General features: G+C 36.1%; 1 protein-coding gene across 2 annotated transcripts in view; it reads right to left on the bottom strand.

The window, feature by feature from the left end:
* Positions 1 to 23,746, bottom strand: part of LRP6 (LDL receptor related protein 6) — a 171,342-nt gene that overhangs the window by 71,997 nt on the left and 75,599 nt on the right. The window contains exons 2-6 of one of the 2 annotated variants that reach the window (XM_081821238.1): positions 12,364 to 12,549; positions 6,790 to 6,986; positions 4,912 to 5,043; positions 1,936 to 2,332; positions 639 to 810 (exon numbers count right to left, since the gene is read on the bottom strand). In XM_081821238.1, the coding sequence (XP_081677364.1) occupies positions 639 to 810; positions 1,936 to 2,332; positions 4,912 to 5,043; positions 6,790 to 6,829 (741 nt within the window). In that variant the 5' untranslated portion in view covers positions 6,830 to 6,986; positions 12,364 to 12,549. The remainder of the gene's footprint in view (positions 1 to 638; positions 811 to 1,935; positions 2,333 to 4,911; positions 5,044 to 6,789; positions 6,987 to 12,363; positions 12,550 to 23,746) is intronic. The other variant, XM_006733076.3, reaches the window with a different exon arrangement.

Consider the following 23,746-nt stretch of genomic DNA (forward strand, 5'->3'; position numbering starts at 1 on the left):
CATATTCAACATCTAGGTATATGCCATCTACAAAGCACTATGATAAACCACTGATTTATTGTGATTCACCACTGGTTGTTTCCACCATAATTCTATCCTGATTGCTACAACTTAATTCTACCATATGGTAAATATTTTCCCCCAAGCTTTGATGAATTAATCTTTCTCCTACACAGCTCATAAATCAATTTAAAAACTGTTTGCATGTAACCACCTTAATACTGAATATATGCCACCACCTGCCTCCAACACCAGTGACAACAAAAGTTATACATGCACATATGGGCTTTGTTCTCCTGACAGAACTACCAGCTCTGCCAGTATAATATTTGATTTGTACAGAAACTGTCTCTAGGAAATTCATACAGTGGCTTTATCCATAATGAGGAAAATCACTCACATAAGCTTTTAGGACTGGAAATAGAGGAATATCCATTTCTCATGCCAATATAGCTCAGAAATCTTAGGAGGTTCAGTGGAAGAGATTACATAATCCCTAGCATCCTGAAAGTTGGATAAAATTTCCGTACAAGATACCTCTGGCACCCCAGACAAGAAGCAAGAATATCTGCATCAAATTAACATCAACTTAAAAACCATTATAAAACTGGTTTTAAAAGGAAAAAGCAAGAACAAACCTCAATTTTGTCTGTTTTGGCATCTCCCCAGTATATTTTGCCTTCATCATAATCCAAGGCTAAACCATTTGGCCAACCAAGAGAAGTGTTAACCAACACTACTCGGTCGGAACCATCCAGAGCTGCTCGCTCAATTTTCGGAATTTCTCCCCAGTCAGTCCAATACATGTACCTATAGAAGTATACAGAAAATGAGCTAAAAACAGATAATAAACTGTAACCTTCAGATATTCTAAAGGTCCACCACTCACATTACACTGGTATCAGTTAACACCATGGAAGGGAAAAAAAAACAGGACTTAAACATACTCAAAATTTATGTTTAAGACATAATAGCAGTATATACATGCTTGTAGGAAATTTTCAGATCAGTGTTTTCTAGAACTGATCATAAAAAATGCCTTCCAATAATGAGATTCCACTTTTAGTTATGTTTCTTCAAAATATTTTGTGCTCCTTCCCACTAACAGTCATCTCTTTTTCTTAACTTTTTATTTAAGTAATCTCTACACCCAACATGGGGCTTGAACTCATGACCCCAAGATCAAAAGTCGCATGCTTTTCTGACTGAGCCAGCCAGACACCCCAGTCACTTTTTCTTGCTGGCTTCTCATCTCTGACACAAAAAGGCTATCCCAGTAGTAACATTCAGATGACAAACTGAATTCCCAAAATAACTCTTTCTGTAGTGCTAAGTAATTGCTGTGGTTCCTGGGAGTTTAAGTGGCTCCAAGCACTGATATACACTGAAGTGTAATAATTTGTCACTATGTTCACCCTTAGAATGAATCTCATAGTAACAAATAACATTGGTGAGTATACAGAAAGCTGTGTTTTTCCCCAAACTGCGGTCAGAGTGTTATGACCCAAAAAAAATTCAAGTCATTCACACAACTTGGGATATAAAAAGTTAGATATATCCTTTACCATATCATTCTAGAAGAATCAAAAATGGGATGAAATTAAATCTTCTAGGGGAAAAGAAAGAGTTCTGAAAATAATTTCTTTCCACATTTTTCATGGTCATGATGCAACCTCAGCAAAATCTGTAGCTAACACCCAAGTCAGCAAGCATTGACTTAATTTAGAAAAAGTATTCAAAACAGTCAAGGAAAAAAAATTAGCAATTCTTTAACTTGAGATTTTATTCCAATCACTATGTTCTAAAAATGAACAGCCACTGATGAGCTGTTTATTGAAAACCAACACATACTTCATATTGTTTTTGTCAATGTTTTCAGGAACCTGTAGAAAACAGAAACACCAGGCAAAATTTTCTATCAGCAGAGCTTCTTACCCAACCATGGGATCTAACACAATAGCCCGGGGTTCCTCTAAGTCCTCTGAAATCAAGATCTTCCTCATGGTCCCATTGAGCCTTGTCACTTCTATCCGATCAGTGCCTGTGTCTGTCCAATAAAGATTTCGGGCAACCCAGTCAACAGCAATGCCATCAGGATGCGCAATTTGAGCAGTGACCACAAACTGACTGCCAGATCCATCTATGAATGAGCGGCGTATGGCCCTCACTTCATCATCAGTCCAGTAGATATAGCCTTCCACAGGATCATAATCTATGGCAATGGCATGACGGATGTCTTCCAACTGTAAAACAATGTCTGTGAAATCTGGTGTATCCAAAGAAATGCGTCTCAAGTCTGTCCTTCGTGCTAAAAGCAGTAATTCAGTGGCACCTAGAACAATAAAGTGAGATAAATGAAGAAAAAATTCAAAACCACAGGCAAAATTTAGTCACTCTAAATAAAGAATGCAGAACTTCTTCAGGAATTGAAAAGTAAAGGAGTATAAAAGGATACTCAGGGTCCATCTAGGGTGGAAATGGAAAGTAACATAGTGAACCAGGAATAGCTTGACTATGAGATCAAGCTCTATAATGGTTCAGCTCTCCAAATCAAGTTTTGATTCCTTCTCTGGTTCATTTGTTATATAGCCCCTGAAATTAATAACAGCTACTTAAAGGTGTAATGAAGAGTGACTACGTAATGACTAAGAAGTTGAGTAGCTGAGTATTAAAGGAAGAAGGAGACACAGGATATAGGTCCTTTGTTTGAGAAGTATGTTTACAAAGGTAAATGAATCCAAGACAAAGATCTTTTGTGTTTGATGAGAATGTTCTAAAATTGGATTGTGATGGTTTCACAACAGTAAATTAGTTAAAAACCACTGAATTGTACACTTGAAATGACTGAAATTTATAACACGTAAATTATATTTCAGTTAAGCTGTCTTAACAAAGAGAACTATAGGGCAATGCTTGACATAATTAATGACAGAGAGAGCTATGGTGAAGGAAAAAGCAGCCGCAAAGAGAGGGAATCAGATAAATGTAACATAATGGTTAAGAGTAAGAGTTGTAGATCTGACAGAACTGTTGGATTCAAGTTCCTATACAAACTTAGGCAAAACTTCATCTCTCTAGTTTCTTCATTTATATCTCACAGGGTTGCTGTGAGGATTAAATAAGATCCATGTAAAATTCAGAAAGGTACTGAACATATAAGTATTTGATAAATATTAGCTAATATATTATTACTATCATTAGAAAAGAAACACCTTCAAATTTTTATTTCACTGAGTTTTAAATCAGATTTATTTATGAAATGTTTTTAACTCAAAGTAGTATTCAATAAAAAGACAGCTAAGAATGAGGACATTAAGCTCAATCTTTTTTTTGTTTTTATTTTTTAATGTTCAAGTAAAGAACCAGTAAAATCATCTAACTATAAAAGATAGTAAGCAAGCTGACATCTGAAAGAGTGAAAAAAGATTCCCAAAGAAGTGAGTCTAAAAGAAAATACTGGCATTTAGCTTCACATCAATCCGGAATTATAGTTGAAAAAACTGAGAAGAGGAGTAAAGCTCTCAACAACAGCTTTTTGACTCAAGGACTAAGTATAGATGAACTCGATCTTAGAGAAAATACAGCCCTAAATACCACAGCAGGCACCAAGCAGGAGTAACTTTGTACCATTCGCTGCCTCTGCTAACTACCAAGAGGAGCCAGCCCCAAAACTCTGCAAACAAAGAAGTCATAGAAAGTGAAGCTGTTAATTTGAGCAAGGTGATCAAAACAGAATAGTTAACTTCAAGCTACTACATGTAAAATGTACAGCTAAAATTCAAAATACTAGTTAAACATGTACATTTGCCCTGCTGTGAGTGAGTAGACAAACCACTACTGCTAAAATATTAAATCCTATGTTTTAAAGTCAGGCTACATTTTTAAACAAAAAAGCAACATTACAAAAACCTTTTGTTTTAAACTGAAACCAAATTATTGTTTGCCATGGAAACCATCTGACAAGAAGAGTCAGCCAGCTTCACCTTTGACTATGAGGATAATTTATCAATGCCAACTCATGACAAATAACCTGTACACCAGTCAATTCCATCTCTCTGACTCCCTGACCCCCTTGCCAGGAACTCACTAACCCACTCTGAAATAAAGGCTTCTGCTTTTCAGAGTTAGATAAAGAAGCCACTGCTAAATGTAACAATTTTCTTACCAGGTCTTGCTGGTGGCTAGAAAACCAGATAGTGATCGGTAGCGGTAAGAATGAAGAATAATATTCTCATTAAGAAGAAAAAGAGAAGAACTGGTGTTCTCCCAAACCAGAAGTCCCTTGAAATGTCCTAAATCAACATATTTCTCCAATATGCCCTCTTTCTATAGGGAATTAAGAGAGTAAGGAGAAGAGGCAGTGGTTAAGCACAGAATGAGGTTGCTTTAAAAACAGAATATGGAATTTTTTTTCTTCTTCTGAAAGCACTTCTCTGTTGTTAAAAAGCAATTAAAAATATCATTCAATAATTTTTTAGGAATATACCAACCCGATGATAAGTCGTTATAGTTGAAAGTTTAGTAAACAGTATTTCCTTGCACAGAGGTCCTTTATTTACAAACGCTACCAACTGTTTAAAATAAATTCTTTAAGAAAAGTAATATTTTCACAAGAATCAATTGTGATATCAATGACTGACATTACATAAAAAAGAAATAGCACCTAATTTTTTTCAAAAACAGCATGTTAAAGATTTAGTTAAAATGCTAAAATAACTTATAAAACAGTATTAAAGAGATGCCCTAAAACAAAAAACACCCCTGTTATAGAACTGATTGTGAAGACAAAGATTAAGCAACTGGTCTCCCCAACACTGTAACCTACAGAGCTTATTATAGAGAAACAAAATAAATCATAAAGAATTCCAGTTGCTATCTGAAATTTTTCCTTCTTGGAGACCATCTTCTTACCATCTTTGCAGGTTTTTCCATTCTCCAGGAGTTTGACCCCAGTTGGACAAGCACACTGATAAAAAGGCTTGACTGGAGACATCAAACACAAGTGGGAACAACCGCCATTATCAATTCCACATGGATTTGTAGCTGTCAAATATAAATCACACTGATTAATACCAATGATTATGGATGCCCTCCCTCACTCTAGGTACACAAAGGTTAACAACCATAACATGAGCAACTGCGATAAACCAAATTATTACCAAATGTCATCCAGGTGCTTGACTACCAAACCATTTGCAAGGAAGAGAATTAATCAGTGAGAACTGACTTAGCATTTTGTACCCAAAGAGGAATACACAAGAAATAAAGCGGAGGCCCCTGCCCTAAAAGAGCTTACAATCTAGTCAGTATGCCAAAATTAACTAGAAAACAATGAAACTAAGTGCTATCTTGCACATGATAGACCATCAATAAGTATAGAGTCAAATGGAAAGTAAATCACTAAGGATTAAAGAAGAAAACTTTCATGGGGGACATAGGACATGAAAGGACCTCTGAAGGATAGGAAAAATTGATAGGAGGACATTTCAAATGTGGTAAAACTGTATGAATAAAAGCTTGGAGGCTGTACATTGGGAGAGATAATAAGGCAAATAATCTAACTAGATATATTAAGGTTTCTGTTGACTAGTAAGAGCTAAAGCTGAGTGAGCACAGAGAATGGGAACAAATTGTGGTGGAGGGCACTGAAAGCCAAGAAAAGTAATTAGAATGTTGAAAAATCCACTTTGGAAAGATTAACATGGAAAAGATACGCATAATAGATTAAGAGGAAAAACTGAGAAGCAGAGATTAATTAGTACTTTTGTCAAAACACTGGAAAGGGATGGATTTAAATAATATTCATTAAAAAATCAACATAAGATGGAGACCAACAAAATATGAAAGACAAAGCAATGATAACTGCGAATTTTGAAACTAATAAAATATAAAGGATCAACAGTGCCATTAAACAAAAGCAAAAAACAAACAGGGAAATTCTCTCCTAAGGGCTAAACATGAGAATAAAAAATTCATACAATACTTTTACAAAAGGGCAACACATACATTTAAAAACATTTTTATGGACTCATGATCATCAGATTCCAATATAATATATTCATTATTTAACTACCTCCCCCTAAATGGATAGAGCTAATACAAAGCAATGCAGAATCCAAATACCCTTTATTTTTGGCTATGGAATACAATCTGAAATATACTTAGACACATGCCAGACATTTATTTATATACAAGTGCCAAACACTTAACATTCTCATATTCCTTTTAAACCTAATTCTACTCCTCTCTTACAAAATTGTTGCCAGCAGCCGAAGCCCAAGTCACTGCAAAGGTTGACCAAAAATAGAAGCAAAACTAAGAAAAAGGGCGGTGGGGGGCGGGGGGGAGCGGGGGGAGTATGCACAGAAAAAGCAGGTATTTTATTAGGCAACCTAAGGTACTTAAATTCACCAGTTAGATTCACAGAGGTTTCTATTTAAGAAAAGTGCTTGTTTGTTTTTAAAAACACATTAGAGAGAAATAATATAAAGAAGAAATGCACTTGTGTATAAGCTTAGCTATCTCAATTTCTTATTTTATTTCTCTCTTCTCAGCCACCATAACCCCAGACCCAAACAACAAAGGGCTGAGGTGGCCAACAGTGATAGACAACAAGGTACAAATGGTTTAGGCTGCCATTTAACCTGAATTATATTTTGACATTCTCCCCATGTTTTATGCCTTCCTACTACCTTTGGATATGGCCTCTCTGCTCCTTCCTTCACTAAAGCCAGACATCTGAGTGCTAAAGCTATTCCAACTTGCAATTTAAAAATCAGGATCACTTACCATTTGGCTGCCTCTGCTGGCTGAAGGCATGTATATCCATGGGAGAGAAGATGTTAGAATGGATTTCACGCAGACCCTCGCCAGTGTACTTGTTGCAAGCCAAAATGGAGTGTGTATTCCAGTCAGTCCAGTACAATGTGTCCTCAAATAATGTCAAGGCAAAAGGATGTGGAAGGGAACCTTTAACCACTGCCTGCCTATTAACAAAAACAGAAAAACTCAAACATTTCTAAATTTTCTTTTATCGAAACTTGATTTTGCCCATTAAAACATCTTGTTTTCCACAATAACACACACAAATCCCAAGTAACACATATCTCAAGGTCAAACACACCTATGAAAAATAAGTCATGTGATAAATTTGAATGTATTTTCATAGTGTCCAAAACTCCCAACCAAGTACTTGGCAACAGGCCCCAGGTTCATTACAAACTAGCAGAGAGAAGGCTCAAGTATTAGCACTGCTGTCAGTTCCCATCTCTGGACTCACATCTTCCATCCTTCCACAAAATTCATGTTGTTAGAAGACAGGTGGGCAAAAAGAAAAATCCCAAGGTTTAAAGTTGGCACTGTGAAGTAGTTTTATATCTGCAATAGGTTTTCCCCTTCTTGATGTGTAAAAAAGAATCTGAGCCTGTTTCTTCCATCGTCTCATATGGTTTTGGTAAGTGAAAGTAAAAACATATACTTGAGGCTAAAAAAGGTGTCCTGGTGGAGCTCTTTCTGCAAACCCCAGTCTAGCTCTGGTAAAGAATCATTTGTGCTTGCTTTCTGCTATATGGTTACTTAATCTCCACAAGTCAGGTAGCAAAAAAAAAACCAACAAGTGCTGCCACAGGCATCAATGTTCATGAGACAAAGCAGACCCAAAAATCTCACAAGTAATCCATACTATATGAAAGGAAAGGCAGAGAGCCTGATTAGTGCTCAACCACAGAACTTTGCAGTGTCGTGGAGAGTTATTAGTAAATATTCCTGAATAATGAACAAATCATGTTCTGCTCCAAAATAATATTCAAGAAAAAAACTCGATATTTATCTAATGTCAAATATAATATTTTCATAAATAGACTGGGAGGGAGGAATGGAAAGTATAAGCAACTGAAGAGAAATGAACATTACATATTTTAGAGAAGATAATCCAGTTTTTAGGTCCTGGACATCACTTGATGATCTAAAATACTGAAGAGACCACCAGCATACTAAATTAAATTCAAGAGCAGTAAGATAATTTTTATCTAAGCAGAGTTAATATCTGTTATTGTACATGGAATGGTCCTAGCCTAAGGTGTTTTAAATTCAGGCCCGATTTTTAAAAAACTGAATACAAGATTAGCATGACCAGTTTACCGAACAAATTTTCTATTTTGGACACTCATCCCTACTCTGCCAGCCCACATCACCACAATTCTCTCCTCTCATTTTTCTTCTTTTTCCCCTAGCAGATTACTTTTCCTTCTCATTTCCCCAAAAGAACTGTCACAATGTCAACTTCTGAGGTGGTTTCTTCCACTTTTTAAATGAACGGCTTTTACCAAAGTGTTTATGTTATTTATAGGAATGAAATCATAGTTTAAATCCAAATTTAAATAGGTCTACATATTTCACACTAAAATCTACCAAAATTCAGTAATGGTAAGAGAGTTCTGAAAAGCTGCCGAGAAAGAAGTAACACAACTGAAAAAGGAAGAATAGTAATAAATGACTTAGCATTTCATTAACCACCCTAAATAACTACAAATTCCATAATCAAATCTTTGAAAAACTCTGGGAAGAAAAAAAAGCCTTCTAAGTCCTTTATATATTATTAAATAAAAAGTTAAAATTCACTCTCTGAAGTAAACACAGGAAAACAAACAGGAACAACAAAATCCCTTCCTAAAAGATACACTCACTTTATATACTGACTACAAACATTTATATATTGGTAAGAAATCAGACAGACCTGAGTTCAATGTCCCTCTGACACTTACCACTTACATCATTTCTGCAAACTTTATTTTCTTTATCTATAAATGAAAGATAATAATCTATCCCCATTGAGTTACTGTAAAGATTAAATGATAATATATGCAAAAGCATTCAGCATTATGCTTGGTACTTAATAAACATTTCACAAATAATCCCTCAATTTTAGGATATATATTTTTCAATATTTTAATATCCCTGAGATGGGGTAACAGTTTACAACTGAGGTGTACATTTCCTGTATTAGTCTGTAAATCAATAAAAAGTTCTTAAAATCCATGTCGTATTAGAATCAAGTAAATACTAGACTCTGACTTATTTATATTCCCAAGATCTCACACAACACTGTATATACAAATTAAATGGAATGATTAGACACTCAGTAAATGCTTGATAAAATTAAATATCTAAATGACATATGTAATTAACAGAGCTGAACAAAAAGCAGAATTAAGAAGGCTATCACTCATTCTTAACATATTCTTTGGTATTTATTGATTCATCCAAGCAATGGTGACTTGTTTCTGAAAATGGAGATAACTGTACATAGTCTTCACCTTTCATCTCTCTGGTTGGGATTACTAAGTAGGCCCACCTCTTGGTTTCTCCCTGAAAACATAAGTTTCTTCAAGGAGGAGTTGATCATGGGTACCAAAAACAAAATGGCAGGCAAGATCAAAACCCAGTTCCTTCAGTAGTATGTCATAAAAACAGGAGTTAAAAAATGGATCTGTACTATGAAGACCAATGGAAAAAAACTGAGACCGCCGTTGATACTTTGACTTAGTGCTGACAACCTCTGAGTATCATCCCTTCCCTGTGTCTGTCATTTTCAGCAGTGTACTGATAGGACTCAATCCCACCAATACCCCCAAGTACATGAGCCACTTGCTACCTCTTTCGTATTCCATGCTTGGTGGGTGCCTCTTTCAAATTCTGCACCAATTGGACTTATCCTTTATAGAACACCTGTGCACTTGTATTCACTTTCTCTGTTTCTGGACCTCTTCCCAGAAAGCTGTCCTCTGCCCCTGTTTCAGAATTCCCCCACCTGTGTGGGTAATAAATCTTTGTTTGGTCCTACCAAAGCACTACTGTCATGAATTCTGACATGTGAACCTAACCTTGGAAGGGAGTTTCCCTCATCGTAGTGAAGCTGCTATAATACCTAATATATTGTTATATGGTGAAGCTGTTATAACACCTAATATATATACCACTGCTACCAGTGGTAGCAGCAAAGGTTTGGAAAATCTCCACAAGCCCTCCACATGAAAGCACGAGGCAGCAAAACCAAAAACCCACGGCAACATTCACAACAGAGCTAAGTAAAAAAATATTACCACAAAATCCAAAAAGGTATGGAAAACTACTAACAGCCATAAGACCTGACTGGCCTCAGTACTTCTGCAGGAGGAATCAGAAAGAAAAAACAGGGCCTTCAGGAGACCTAAGAACAGGAGAACACACAAGATAGGTAACAATGAAATGTAGGGCAAACAAATATGAGAACATCAGCTGACTAGGAGGGGTTCTGGCCACTCCAAGAATGAGTGAATACAGTGAATTCATGGTTGGTGCTGAAAGGGCTAGTGCACTTTAACCCACTGTGAACTCTCAAAGCTGACATTCCAGGGCTCCCTTCCAGACAAAGCCCCATACTGAGGATAAATTACTGGAAGCAGAATGAAAAATGAGAATGATAGGTACAAGAGAGATAATGGAAAAATAAGGCACAAAAAAAAGTGGGAAAAGGAATCAGAGTCAGGAAATGTCAGAAAGCAAGCTGCCAGGACAAGAAATTTTTTAAAAATAAAAGATATGAAATACAAAGGACAGGGGAGAGAACAGAATTATCCTGGAGCAAGGAAATGACCAAATGGTAACTTAAATCCTCAGGAAGAATTAAGGAGTACCAGAAACAGCAAATATGTAGGTTAATACAAAAAGACTCCAGGCACCTGGGTGGCTCAGTCAGCGGAGTGTCTGCCTTAGGCTGAGGTCATGATCCCAGGATCCTGGGATAGAGCCCCACATCAGCTCCCAGCTCAGCAGGGGAGTCTGCTTCTCCCTCTGCCCCTCCCCCCACTCATGCTCTCTTGCAAGTGCACACTCTCTTTCTCTCACATAAATAAAATCTTTAAAAAAAAAGACTATATAATGCTTTCTCCTTTTTTCTTTTTAACCCTTATAAAACATGTAAGGTCATACTAATAATGATTATAACATGATATTGGTTATAATAGAAATGTAATATAAATGACAATAATAGGGGCGCCTGGGTGGCTCAGTCATTAAGTATCTGCCTTCAGCTCAGGTCATGGTCCCAGAGCCCCGCATCGGGTTCCCTGCTTGGCGGGAAGCCTCCTTCTCCCTCTACCCCTCCCCCAGCTTGTGTTCCCTCTCTCACGGTCTCTCTCTGTCAAATAAATAAATAAAATCTTTTTTAAAAAATAAATAAATGACAATAACAGCAAAAAGGAAGGGAGAGGGAATGGAGACACACTAGAGTAAAATTTCTATAAAGGAATTAACTCAGTATTATCATAAAGTCGATTTAAACAAAATGCATATTGCAACCCTTAGAATAAACACTAAAACTGTTTTATTTTCAAAAATATAGTTCAGGGGCGCCTGGGTGGCTCAGTCGTTAAGCGTCTGCCTTCGGCTCAGGTCATGATCCCAGGGTCCTGGGATCGAGCCTCGCATCTGGCTCCCTGCTCAGCAGGAGGCCTGCTTCTCCCCCTCCCACTCCCCCTGCTTGTGTTCCCTCTCTCGCTGTGTCTCTCTCTGTCAAATAAATAAATAAAATCTTTAAAAAAATATATAGTTCAAAAATTGGGGCACATGGGTGGCTCAGTCAGTTAAGTGTCCGAGTCTTAATTTCAGCTCAGGTCATGATCTCAGGGGTGTGATATCAAGCCCCGAGACAGGTTATGTGCTAGGCGTGGGGCCTGTTTAAGATTCTCTCTTCTTCTCCCTCTGCCCCTCCACACTCTCTCTCCCACTCTTAAAAAAAAAAAAAAAAATCAACAAATCAACAAAGGAATTATCTACTAGAAAATATCTACTTGGGGCGCCTGGGTGGCTCAGTTGTTGAGCGTCTGCCTTCAGCCTAGGTCATGATCTGGGATCAGCCCCGCGTTGGGCTCCCTGCTGCCGGGGAGGAGGGGAGCCTGCTTCTCCCTCTCCCTCTCCCACTCCCTCTGCTTGAGTTCCCTCTCTCTGTGTGTCTCTCTCTGTCAAATAGATAAATAAAATCTTAAAAAAAAAAAAAAAGAGAAAACAAGGGGTGCCTGGGTGGTTCAGTCGTTAAGCGTCTGCCTTTGGCTCAGGTCATGATCCCAAGAGTCCTGGGATGGAGCCCCACATCGGGCTCCCTGCTTAGCGGAAAGCCTGCTTCTCCCTCTCCCGCTCCCCTTGCTTGTGTTCCCTCTCTCACTGTGTCTCTCTCTGTCAAATACATAAATAAAATCTTAAAAAAAAACAAAAAGAAAATACTTAATACAAAAGAAGGCAGAAAAGAACAGATATGAAAAAACAAACATCAAAATGTCAGATGTAAACCCAACCATATCATTAATAACACTGAATGTGAATAAACACCTCAATCAAAAAGGCAAAAGGTTGGGGGATGCCTGGGTGGCTCAGTCGGGTAAGCCTCTGCCTTCAGCTCAGATCATGATTCCAGGGTCCTGGGATCGAGGCTGAGTTGGGCTCTCTGCTCAGCGGGGAGCCTGCTTCTCCCTCTCCCTCTGCCTGCGACTCCCCCTGCTTGTGCGTCCTCTCTCTCTGTCAAATAAATAAATAAAATCTCTTTAAAAAAAAAAGGCAAAAGTTTGAGCACCTTAAATATATAGTTTTTCCTTTTCAAAAAAATACCTCTCTATATACAGACAAAGATTGTTAGACTGGGTGAAACAAAACAAGATTCAACTATATGCTGTCTACAAGAGACACATTTTATATTCACAGATACAAACTGAGAGTAAAAGGTCACAGTAAACAGTAACCATTAAGAGAGATGGAGTGACTCTATCAGACAAAATATACTTTAAGACAAAAAATATACAAGGGTAAAGAAGCACATTTTATAATAACAAAGATTCAAATTATCAGGAAGATACAACTATAAACATATACACAAAAAACAAAGCCTCAAATGAAGAAAAACCTGACAGAAGTGAAGAGAGCAATAGACAGTTCAACATTAACAGTCCAAGGTCTCACTCAACATCCTACTTTCACAGAAGTATAGAACTAGACAGAAATGAGATGCCTGGCTGGCTTAGTTGATAGAGCATGCAACTTTTTAAAAAAACATTTTACTTATTTACTTGAGAGAGAGTGTGCATGAGTGGGGGGAGGGGCAGAGAGAGGAGAGGCAGACACCCCGCTGAGCAGCGAGACCAACGCAGGGCTGGATCCCAGACCCTGGGATCACAACCTGAGCCGAAGGCAGACACTTAAATTTGACTGAGCCACCCAGGTGCCCCTAGAGCATGCAACTCTTGATCTCGGGGTTGTAAGTTTGAGCCCCACATTGGGTATAGAGATTACTTAAAAATAAATTTTTTTTTTAACAACTGGACAGAAAATCATCAAGGATATGGAAATCTGAACATTATCAACCAATTTAGCCTCTAAAGAAAATTCTCATCCAGTAACAGGAGAACATACATTCTTCAAAGTATGCATGGAATCTACTCCAGGATAGACCACATACTAGGTCACAGAATAAATCTCATTTCATTTGAAAAAAGACTGAATCAGGGGCGCCTGTCTTTGGCTCAGGTCATGGTCCTAGGGTGCTCGTACGTGCGCTCTCTCTTTCTCTCATATAAATAAATAAAATCTTAAAAAAAAAAAAGACTGAATCATATAAAGTGTATTCTCTGAGAACTACAGAATTCATTAATAAATCAACAAAATTTGAGAAATTCACAAATGAGAATTTTCTAAATTCTTCCTTAATGTTTTCTCAATAAGCAATGGGTCCAAGAAGAAATCATAAGAAATTCTTTTAAATATTTTCAGATAAAAGGAAATGAAAATATGACAAATAAAAAATTTATTAAAAAATGTATGGGATACCACCAAAGCAGTACTTAGGGTAAATTCTATAAATTTACCCCTTAAGGGCCTGTATTAGAAAAGAAGATAATCTCAAATCAATAAACTAAGCTTCAAGCTTAAGAAACTAGGGGAAAAAAAGAGCAAACTAAATGCAAAGCTAGCATAAGAAAGAAAATAAAAATATTAGGGTGGTGATCAATGAAATATTACAACACAAAAACAGTAGAGAAAAAAATTCAGTAAAACTGCATGTGGATTCTATGAAAAGATCCACAAATCTGACTATCCTTTAGGTAGACTGGGACCCCAAAAGAGATAAGAAGTAAATTGGGAAATTTGTGAATAAAATCATGAATATAAGAGGGACATCACTATTGACCTTACAGAAATTAAAAGGATTATAAGGAGATATGAATAACTTTATGACAACCTAGACAAAATGGAAATATTCCTAGAAAGAAACAAATTAACAAAAGTGAAAAAAATTTTAAAAAATTTAAAAAATTAAAAAAAATTAAAAAAGATAGTAGGAAGGGAAAAATGAAGGGGGGGAAGTGGAGGGGGAGATGAACCATGAGAGACTATGGACTCTGAGAAACAAACTGAGGGTTCTAGAGGGGAGGGAGGTGGGGGGAAGGGTTAGCCTGGTGATGGGTATTAAAGAGGGCATGTATTGAATGGAGCACTGGGTGTTATACGCAAACAGTGAATCATGGAACACTACATCAAAAATTAATGTAATGTATGGTGATTAACATAACATAATAAAAGAAAAAAAAGTGACTCAAGAAGAAATTTTAAAAAACCCTAAAGACCTAGAACAATTAAAGAAATTGCCTTAATAACTTAAAATCTTCCCATAAAGAAATCCCTAGGCCCAGATAACTTCACTAATGACTTCTACTAACTATTACAGCAGAAATACTATCTATCCCATACCCTTCCAGAAAATAGAGGAAGAGGAACTTCCCACCTCATTCCATGAGGTTAGTATTATACTGATACCAAGGCCAAAGACAGAATAAGAAAAATAAACTACAGACCAATACCTCTAATGAATAAAGACATAAAAGTCCTCAACAGAATGTCAGCAAACTGACACTAGTAACATCTAAAAAGGATTCTAAACCATGACCAAATGGGATTTACCCCAAGAATCCAAGAGTGGTTTAACAACTAAAAACAATTAATGTAATTCATCATGTTCACAAAATAAAAAACAAAATCACATGATCATCTCAATAGATGCAGAAAAAGCACTAGACAAAATATAATACCTGTCACGGTATATATTGTGAAGAAACTAGAAATAGAAGGAAACTTCCTCAACCTCATTAAGGTGTCTACAAAAAACCTACTGCTAAGATCATGCTCAATGGCAAAATAATAATAATAATAAAAAATAATAATAATAATTAATGATTTCCCCCAAAGATCAGGATCAAGCAAGGATGTCTTCTATTCAACACTGTAACAGAGGATCTAGTCAGTACTATCAAAACAGGAATAGAAAGAAGGCATCTAGATTGGAAAGGAAGAAGTAAAACTGCCATTATTCATAAGTGTCATGATTCTAAAAACAGAAAATACTAAAGAATTTAAAATATATATATACACACAGAAATAAATTGCATTTATATATACTAGCAATGAAAAAAAAACAGAAATTCATACGATCAACTAATATTTGACAAGAAAGCCAAGAATACTCAGTGGAGAAAAGACAGCCTCTTCAATAAATGGTACAGGGAAAATTAGACATGCACATGTAAAAGAATGAAACTAGACCCCTATCTTATACCACTTACAAAAATTAACTCAAAATGGACTAAAACCTTAAATCTAAGAGCTGAAAAACATAAAATACCTAGATGAAAACATAGGGGGAAAAAGCTCCTTGACATGGTTCTTGACAATGATTCTTTGGATATGACATCTAAAGCACTAGCAACAAAATCAAAAATAAGCAAATGGGACTTCATCAAACTAAAAAGCACTACACAACAAAAGAAGTGATCAACAAAATAAAAATGTAACCTACAGAGTGGGAGAAAATATTTGCAAATCATGTATTTGCTAAGGGGTTAATATCTAAAATATACAAAGAACTTACATAACTCAGTATCAAAAACAAACAAATAATCCAATTAAAAATTAGGCAGAAGACCGGTGCACCTGAGTGGCTCAGTCGTTGGGCGTCTGCCTTCAGCTCAGGTCATGATCCCAGAGTCCTGGGATCGGGCCCCGCATCAGGCTCCCTTTTCAATGGGAAGCCTGCTTCTCCTTCTCCCACTCTCCCTGCTTGTGTTCCCTCTCTCGCTCTCTCTGTCAAATGAATGGATAAATTCTTAAAAAAAAAAAAAAAATGAGGCAGAAGACCTAAAACGACATTTTCCAAAGAAGATATCCAGATGGTCAACAGGTACGTGAAAAAATGTTCAACATCACTAGTCATCAGGGAAATGCAAATCAAAACCACAATGATGTATCACCTCATGCCTCTTAGAATGGCTATCATTAAAAAGACAAGAGATAGCATACAGGGAATATAGTCAATGGTACTGTACTAGAATTATATGGTGATAGACAGTAGCTACACTTGTAATAAGCATAACATAAGGTATAAACTTGTCAAGTCACCATGTTGTGCACTTGAAACTGATGTCAGATTGTTCGATTAAAAAAAAAAAAAGGGAAGGAAGATTCATCCATATCTAGAAGGAGGCAGGATAATGTCACATTGGCTGCACTGTGTGACTGTCTGACTCCCAACCAGAATGGACCTCTGGAAGGCAGCAATGTTATTTGCTCTGTGCACTGGATTATGGTCATGGTCAGTGCCTAGAAAGTTGCCTGAACCTAGTGGGGCTTCCTATATATTTGATGACTGTCCCAAATGCTCACCCTCAGCGATCTCTGTTTTGGATTCACCCAGACAGGGACTCCACAGACAGAATCTCAAATCTTTTCAAATGGGAAAAAAGCTTAGCCCCAGGCCATGGGGGACAGCGAGGAAAGAGGCAGAAGCCTCCTCATGGGGACAAGGAAAATGATAAATCAGCTCCACCATGGGCCCCCCAGTAGACCTTTCCACAGGGCTAGACACACATTAACAACAACAACAACAACAAAACAAGAAAAAAACATGAGATAGCAAATGCTGGCAAGGATGTGGAGAAAAGGGAATCTTTGTGCACTGATGGTGGGAATATAAATTGGTACAGCTACTGTAGGAAACAGTATGGAAGTTCCTCAAAAATTAAAAATAGAGGAGCGCCTGGGTGGCTTAGATGGTTAAGCATCTGCTTTCGACTCAGGTCATGATCTCGGGGTCCTGGGATCGAGTCCTTCATCAGGCTCCCTCAGTGGGGAGAGCCTGTTTCTCCCTCTCCCATTCCCTCCGTTTGTGCTCTCTGGCTCTGTCAAATAAATAAAATCTTTAAAAAAAAAATTAAAAATAGAAACATATGATCCAGTAATTCAACTTCTGAGTAAATATCTGAAGGAAACGAAATCACTACGTCAAAGAGATTATCTGTACACCCATGTTCACTAAGCATTATTTAAAGTAGCCAAGACATGGAAACAACCTAAGTGTCCATGGACAAATGGATGGATAGAGAAAATGTGGTGTGTATATGTACAACAGAATACTATTCAACTATTAAAAAAAAAAAAGAAGGAAATCTTGCAACAACATGAATGGACCTTGAGGACATTATACTAAGTGAAATAAGTCAGAGAAAGACAAACATTCTATGATCTCATTTAGATATGGCATCTTAAAAGAATATATAAATTGAAATTAACTAAATAATTCATTCACAACACCATAAAAAATAACTGAATATCTGAGAATACATTTGACATAAGAGTGTAAGATGCCTTACAGAAAATGCAGCATAAATCTGAATGTAAGAGTTAAAACAATAAAACTCTTAGAAAGAAAACATAGTTGTAAATCTTCATGACTTCAGATTAGACAATGATTTCTAAAGACATCAAAAACACTTTTAGCAAAAGAAAAAGCTAACGGATTACACTTTATCAAAATCAAAAACTTTTGTGCTTCAAAACACACCAACAAGAAAATAAAAACAAAAGCCACAAGTTGAAAGGAAATAATTCTAAATCATATATGCAATGAAAAAAGTGTTTCCAGAATACCTAAAACTCTTACAACTAAGATAAATAATTTAAAAGTGGATAAACAACTTGAATAGTGTCTTATACATCTAACTGGGCCTCACATGAAGGAACTACACTGTGTTCAAGAAGACTGTAGGTAGGCCAGACAGAAGTAAAGTTAATACTATATCTGGAGTAGAAAGAAAAGATAAACATTAAAGGCATCTAAACCATTTCATCAAAATCTGGTATTTACTTTTTTTCCAAAGCAATTATTTTTTCCTGATTATATAAAGAAATACATGTATGTTCCCCATAAAAATTTGGAAAGAGAAATGAAAAGAACATCTTTCTAGTCCTTTATTAAAGCATGTGTACAATACATACATGTATATATACAAATACAAGCAATTCCCAAACATCAAGGAATGGAAAAATTGGTTTCTCTTTTTATAATAGTTAAGGTACAACAGGAAACCAACTAAACAACAAGGTTTAGAATTTAAAATTTGGGGCCGCCTGGGTGGCTCAGTCGTTAAGCGTCTGCCTTCGGCTCAGGTCATGATCCCAGAGTCCTGGGATCGAGCCCCGCAACGGGCTCCCTGCTCCACGGAAAGCCTGCTTCTCCCTCTCCCACTCCCCCTGCTTGTGTCCCTCTCTTGCTGTGTCTCTTTCTGTCAAATAAATAAATAAAATCTTTAAAAAATAAATAAATAAGATAAAATTTGGTAAAAATCCATTTGCTCTAAATCATAGCCCCTGAAGGATAGAAAGAAAAAAGCTGAGCCAAACCAAGAAATGATGGGGGTACCTGCACTAAGCCAAGAATAAAGAGCATTTAGCATCCCTAATTACTCAGCTTCTTCACTGGGAATATATGCAAGGCCCCAAAGTCCTTATTTCTCCTCAACAGTGGTTAATCTGCCTTGAGAAAAATGGTTATTTTGAAAGACTCCAACTCTCCCTCTCATCTTGATTATTTTTTTTTTTACAAAAATGAGTTTTTGTAAATTTGTGGCATTTACTGCACCATAATGACCTGTTTTCATTTAACAATGAATTGTAAAGATTTTCACCATGTTATTAAACATTTCTTTCACATTATTTTTGATGGCTATATAACACTACATTGAATGATTGTGCTATAATTTAAACATCCATATTGTTTAAAACTCAACATTATATATTAAAATGTTTTTAAGCAGAAACATACATTAAAAAGATTATGAAATGATCAGCTGATGAAAATGTTTTGACCACAAGCTAGCAGGAATCTAATTCTGTATTTCCCAAGAGCACTGATTCTGTATTCACTATCTGAGTGTTTGCAACTTTAAAGAATTAAGTACCATGAATAATGAGAATCCACTATAATTAACACTATGGAAAATACTTGCTTTTACCAGTAAAGAAAAAATACAATAAAATATATTTTAAAATTTCAAAATGGATAAAATTTTTTTCTTAATGTAAAAAAAATTGTAAGAGATTCAGACATACACTGTGTGACAGTAGAAATCATTAAAATCATTTCATGAAAAAAAAATGGCCTTAAAATCTCTATGTACCTTGATATACAAATCCTACTTCTAGTAATTAATTCTAAGTATGTAATCAAAGATTCAGATTCATAAGGCTCCTCTTTATTCCAACAATATTTATAGAAGTAAAAAATTACAACTTAAATGTTTCACAATAGGGCAGTATGGTTAAAAATGGATATTGTTCAACATTCAGATTATAGAATCTATATCTTGCATCTATATTTAACAGCATAACTGCTAGATCCTACTCTTTCTTATGCTGTCCATTTTTATTCTTTCCTTACTCTCCCCCTTTCCCCTTTTTCATGGACTTTTCCCACTAGATTGAGTTTATGTGCTCTCTCTTTGTCTCTAGGGATCTGGAGGATATACAAACTGTTTTACTCAATTTCAATTATCTTTGTTTTTAAGTCATATTTGATCCAATTTAGATAACTATCAATTGCAAGAATAGGCAGTATCTCCTGATAGCCCCATGTATAAGGTAAGACGTTAAGATGGTTTTACTCCTGCAGGTCCTTCTTCCTCATCTAACCATCCCATCATCATTTCTCATTTTTACTATTAACACTTGATATTTACATATTTATTATATACTTTTTAATTTTCTATTTCAAAATATCTCATGGTCTAAGTTTTAAAAGCACATTAACAGCAATTACTAGATTTAACTCCATGTTTAACTGGTTTCATTCTTCAAAAATATTTAATTATCTGACTTCCTCACTCAAGCTCTACATTTTAATTCTAAAGCATATCAAATAACTTTTTCGGAAAGAGCACTGGAAATAGTATATTTTGATTCTTTACATATGTCCTATCTTTCTGTTGCAGTAACACATGAACAACCCCTGCATCAACCTCCAGACCTCACATCTTTTCTTCCATCGTTTTCATCTCTGCTTCTCCAAGTTCTGGGAGAATTTCTCAAGGTTAAATTCTACTCCACTGATTTTATTTTTTTGTTTTTTTTTAGTCCTCAATGCTTAAACTGTTTTAAACAATCGTGCTCTTTATTATCATTGTTTTTACTGATCTTAAATGTATTCTTTCATACTACTTACTCTATTTGCAAGTATAGTGTCCTCTTAAACTCTGATAATTTTTTTCTCCCCTGTCTTACAGGAGATTACAGGAAGACATCTGCTCTGATTCCTTGACACAGGTCATTCTTTGGACTGTAGTATCTTCTTGTGTGCCTTTTTGTTTTTTTTTCTATTTGCTTGTATTTCAGAGGAAGGTCTGTACTTTATTGGAAGTTGAGATCAATTCTGTTACAGCCTAAAAAGTCCTGGTCCAGGCTTTCAGATCAAGAAGAGAGAAGGTAAATAAATTTTCAATTTGCAGTTTTACTTTAATTTGGAAATCAAATCATGCAGAGGAGAGGAGGATTTGAGGCTAGCAATAATAGCATATTCATGTATTTTTTTTTGCATGTTTCTGGTAGCACCAGGAAGTCTTTTAATATATGTTGAGTCTGCTTATTCTCCGACACCATTGTGCTCATTCACAGCCAGCTTTAACTACACCTCTGATCTTTGCCTAACATGCTCAATCACGTCAAGTATGGTTGCCATAACATACGTGTCCTTCAGTACCTGGTATGTCTCCCAGAAGTGCTAACAGAATCCAGATGAGGCCTACTTTCACCCTAGCCCACCTCCTCCTCATCATCACCCTCAACTCTAGCCATCACCTCTGGAGAGCTGTGGTTTTATTGTTTATTTGGGCAAATCTCTTCAACTTGCTTCTTTGGGAAGTAGATTCTTCACAAGTTCAGTAGGTAATGAAACATGTCAGTCTGCCTAGGTCTGAGGGGTTTCCTGAAACCCAGGCAAAAAGGGATGGTTAATCACACAACAGCTCAGTCAGATTGGGACATCCTTCAATCTTGAACCCTGCAGAAATTCTTCAAGGTTTCTGGTATTTTGTTATCTTTGCCTAAGTCTCTAGTACTGATACAAAATTCCCCTATGTTTAGAGTTCCTGGTTTTAATAACCATTAACTTGATAATTACTATAAATCTATATCGCCCTGTGAGACTGCTCTACTGAGCTGCAGGCTCATAGATCCAAAGGTCTCCAGATTTCATAACTATGTTTTCTCTAAGCAACTCAACTGCAAACATGTCTAAAGCTGAACTCAACCTTACTCTTTTCCTACATTAAAAGAAGAAAGAAAAAAGAACCTATCCTACTTTTCTGAATCCATCTCAAAGGAATGGCACTTCCATCTAACCAGCCATTCAAAGCAGAAAAAGGAGTTATCACAGATCTATCTTCAGGGAGCTACAGGTAGTTTATCAGGATTGGGTCTTAGTGTGCAAGGAAGGAAATGGTGAGAACATTTTTTAAAATGAGATAAAGGAATTAGATCATTTAAGTCGCAATGAAGAGTTTGTACTTCACCTGAGAATAATGATGATTTACTGGAAGATTTAAGGAAGTGAACTAATTACAAATAATCTTCAAACCATTTTCTATACAACTATCAAACTGGGATTTCTAAAAGATGAATCTAGCCAGGTCAGTTTGCTACTTGAAAATCTCCAATGACTCCTACTACTTTTCAGGATAAAATTCCAAATGCCTTATCTTAGAATACTAGACCCACATGATCTGGCTCCTATCCGTCCTCCTAGACTTGCCTCCAACCATTCCCCCACATTTCCTACTGCTGCTGAATAACACTGACAAAACAAAGTGTTCTTTAATAACCTTAACTTAAAAACCCGACTCTAGTTATTAGGAATTATTTTCTAAAAAGGCCTTAATTATTCTCTCAAGATGTTAAAGTTTATTATTTTTCTTCAGTATCTGTCAAGGCAGGTTAAAATAGCATATTTACACCCTTGATATCTACTTTAAAATCGGTTAACTATATGTGCAGCTGTTTCTGAACTCTATTCTGTTCCACTGGTCTCTATCCTTAGATTTAATACCTCATTGTTTTAATTATTCTATCTTTACAGTAAATCTTGAAATCAAGTTGAAAGATGACATACATTTTTTTACCTTAATAAAATCGACTGAACTATTTTAATAGGTTCTAGACATTCCCATACAAATTTTAGATCCAATTTGTCATTAAAAAAAAGTATGCGCACACGTGTGCACATGCATGTGCACACACACACATTCAAAAACTCCTTTGGAATTTTTGTTGAGACTGTATTGAATCTACAGATCATTTTAGGGAGAAATGCCACCTTAACAATACAGTTGACCCTTGACAATGCAGGGTTTAGGGGCACTGACCCCCAACGCAATGGAAAATCCACACATAACTTTTGACTCCTCAAAAACTTAACACCAATAGCCTACTGTTGATCAGAAGCATTACTGATAACATAAAGAGCCAATTTATCAAATGTTTTGTATATGTATTATATATTATATTCTTACAATAAAGTAAGCTAGAGAAAAGAAAATGTTACTCAGAAAATCATAAGGAAGACAAAATACATTTATTGTACTGTATTTTTTAAAAATCTGCATGTAAGTAGACCTGTGCAGTTCAAACCCATGTTGTTCAAGGGTGAACTGTATATTGATAATTGTTTTTTTAAGCAGGCTCCATGCCCAACACGACCCTGAGATCAAGACCTGAGCTGAGATCAAGAGTTGGACACTTAATTAAATGAGCCATCCAGGCGCCCGCTGATAACTTTTTTCTTAAAAACTAAATATTGTAGTCTTCCCAAAGATAAATATTGCAGTCTTCCCACTGTTGCAACTGGAGATGAATGAACTATGAATTTTATTATCTCACAAAGCACATAACAGTCTCACAGGTAATGTACCTTCTGCACAGATAGTGTTTAGGAGTATTAATGTATGTTAGGAAATACATATGAGAGCCTTGAGTTATCTGTGTCCAAAAGCAACTGATACTTAAAACTACATTCCACAGCTTATATGAAGACTGTTTGAAAGGAGATATACAAATATAAATAAGTATACACTATAAATTCCTGTTGTTTATTTTCTTTAAAGGAAGAGGGGCAGTAATGAATCTTTGAAGTTCATAATGGAAATCGTACAGCTCATGTGGGTTTTTCAGATTTGAAATCAACAATTATGTAGCTTTTCCCAGAACTGAACGGGTTAAGACACTTTTTTTACTTCTGTGTGAGATTTCTTTGCAGAATTTAACAGATCTAATCTAAGGTTAAGGATATTGTTCTCAACTGATGATCAATTGGCTTACTCCTTCCAAGACCAAACTGCATCTTTCAAGT

Source organism: Leptonychotes weddellii, chromosome 5 (genome assembly GCF_054177405.1).
Source record: "Leptonychotes weddellii isolate Sample4059 chromosome 5, ASM5417740v2, whole genome shotgun sequence".
NCBI lineage: Eukaryota > Metazoa > Chordata > Mammalia > Carnivora > Phocidae > Leptonychotes > Leptonychotes weddellii.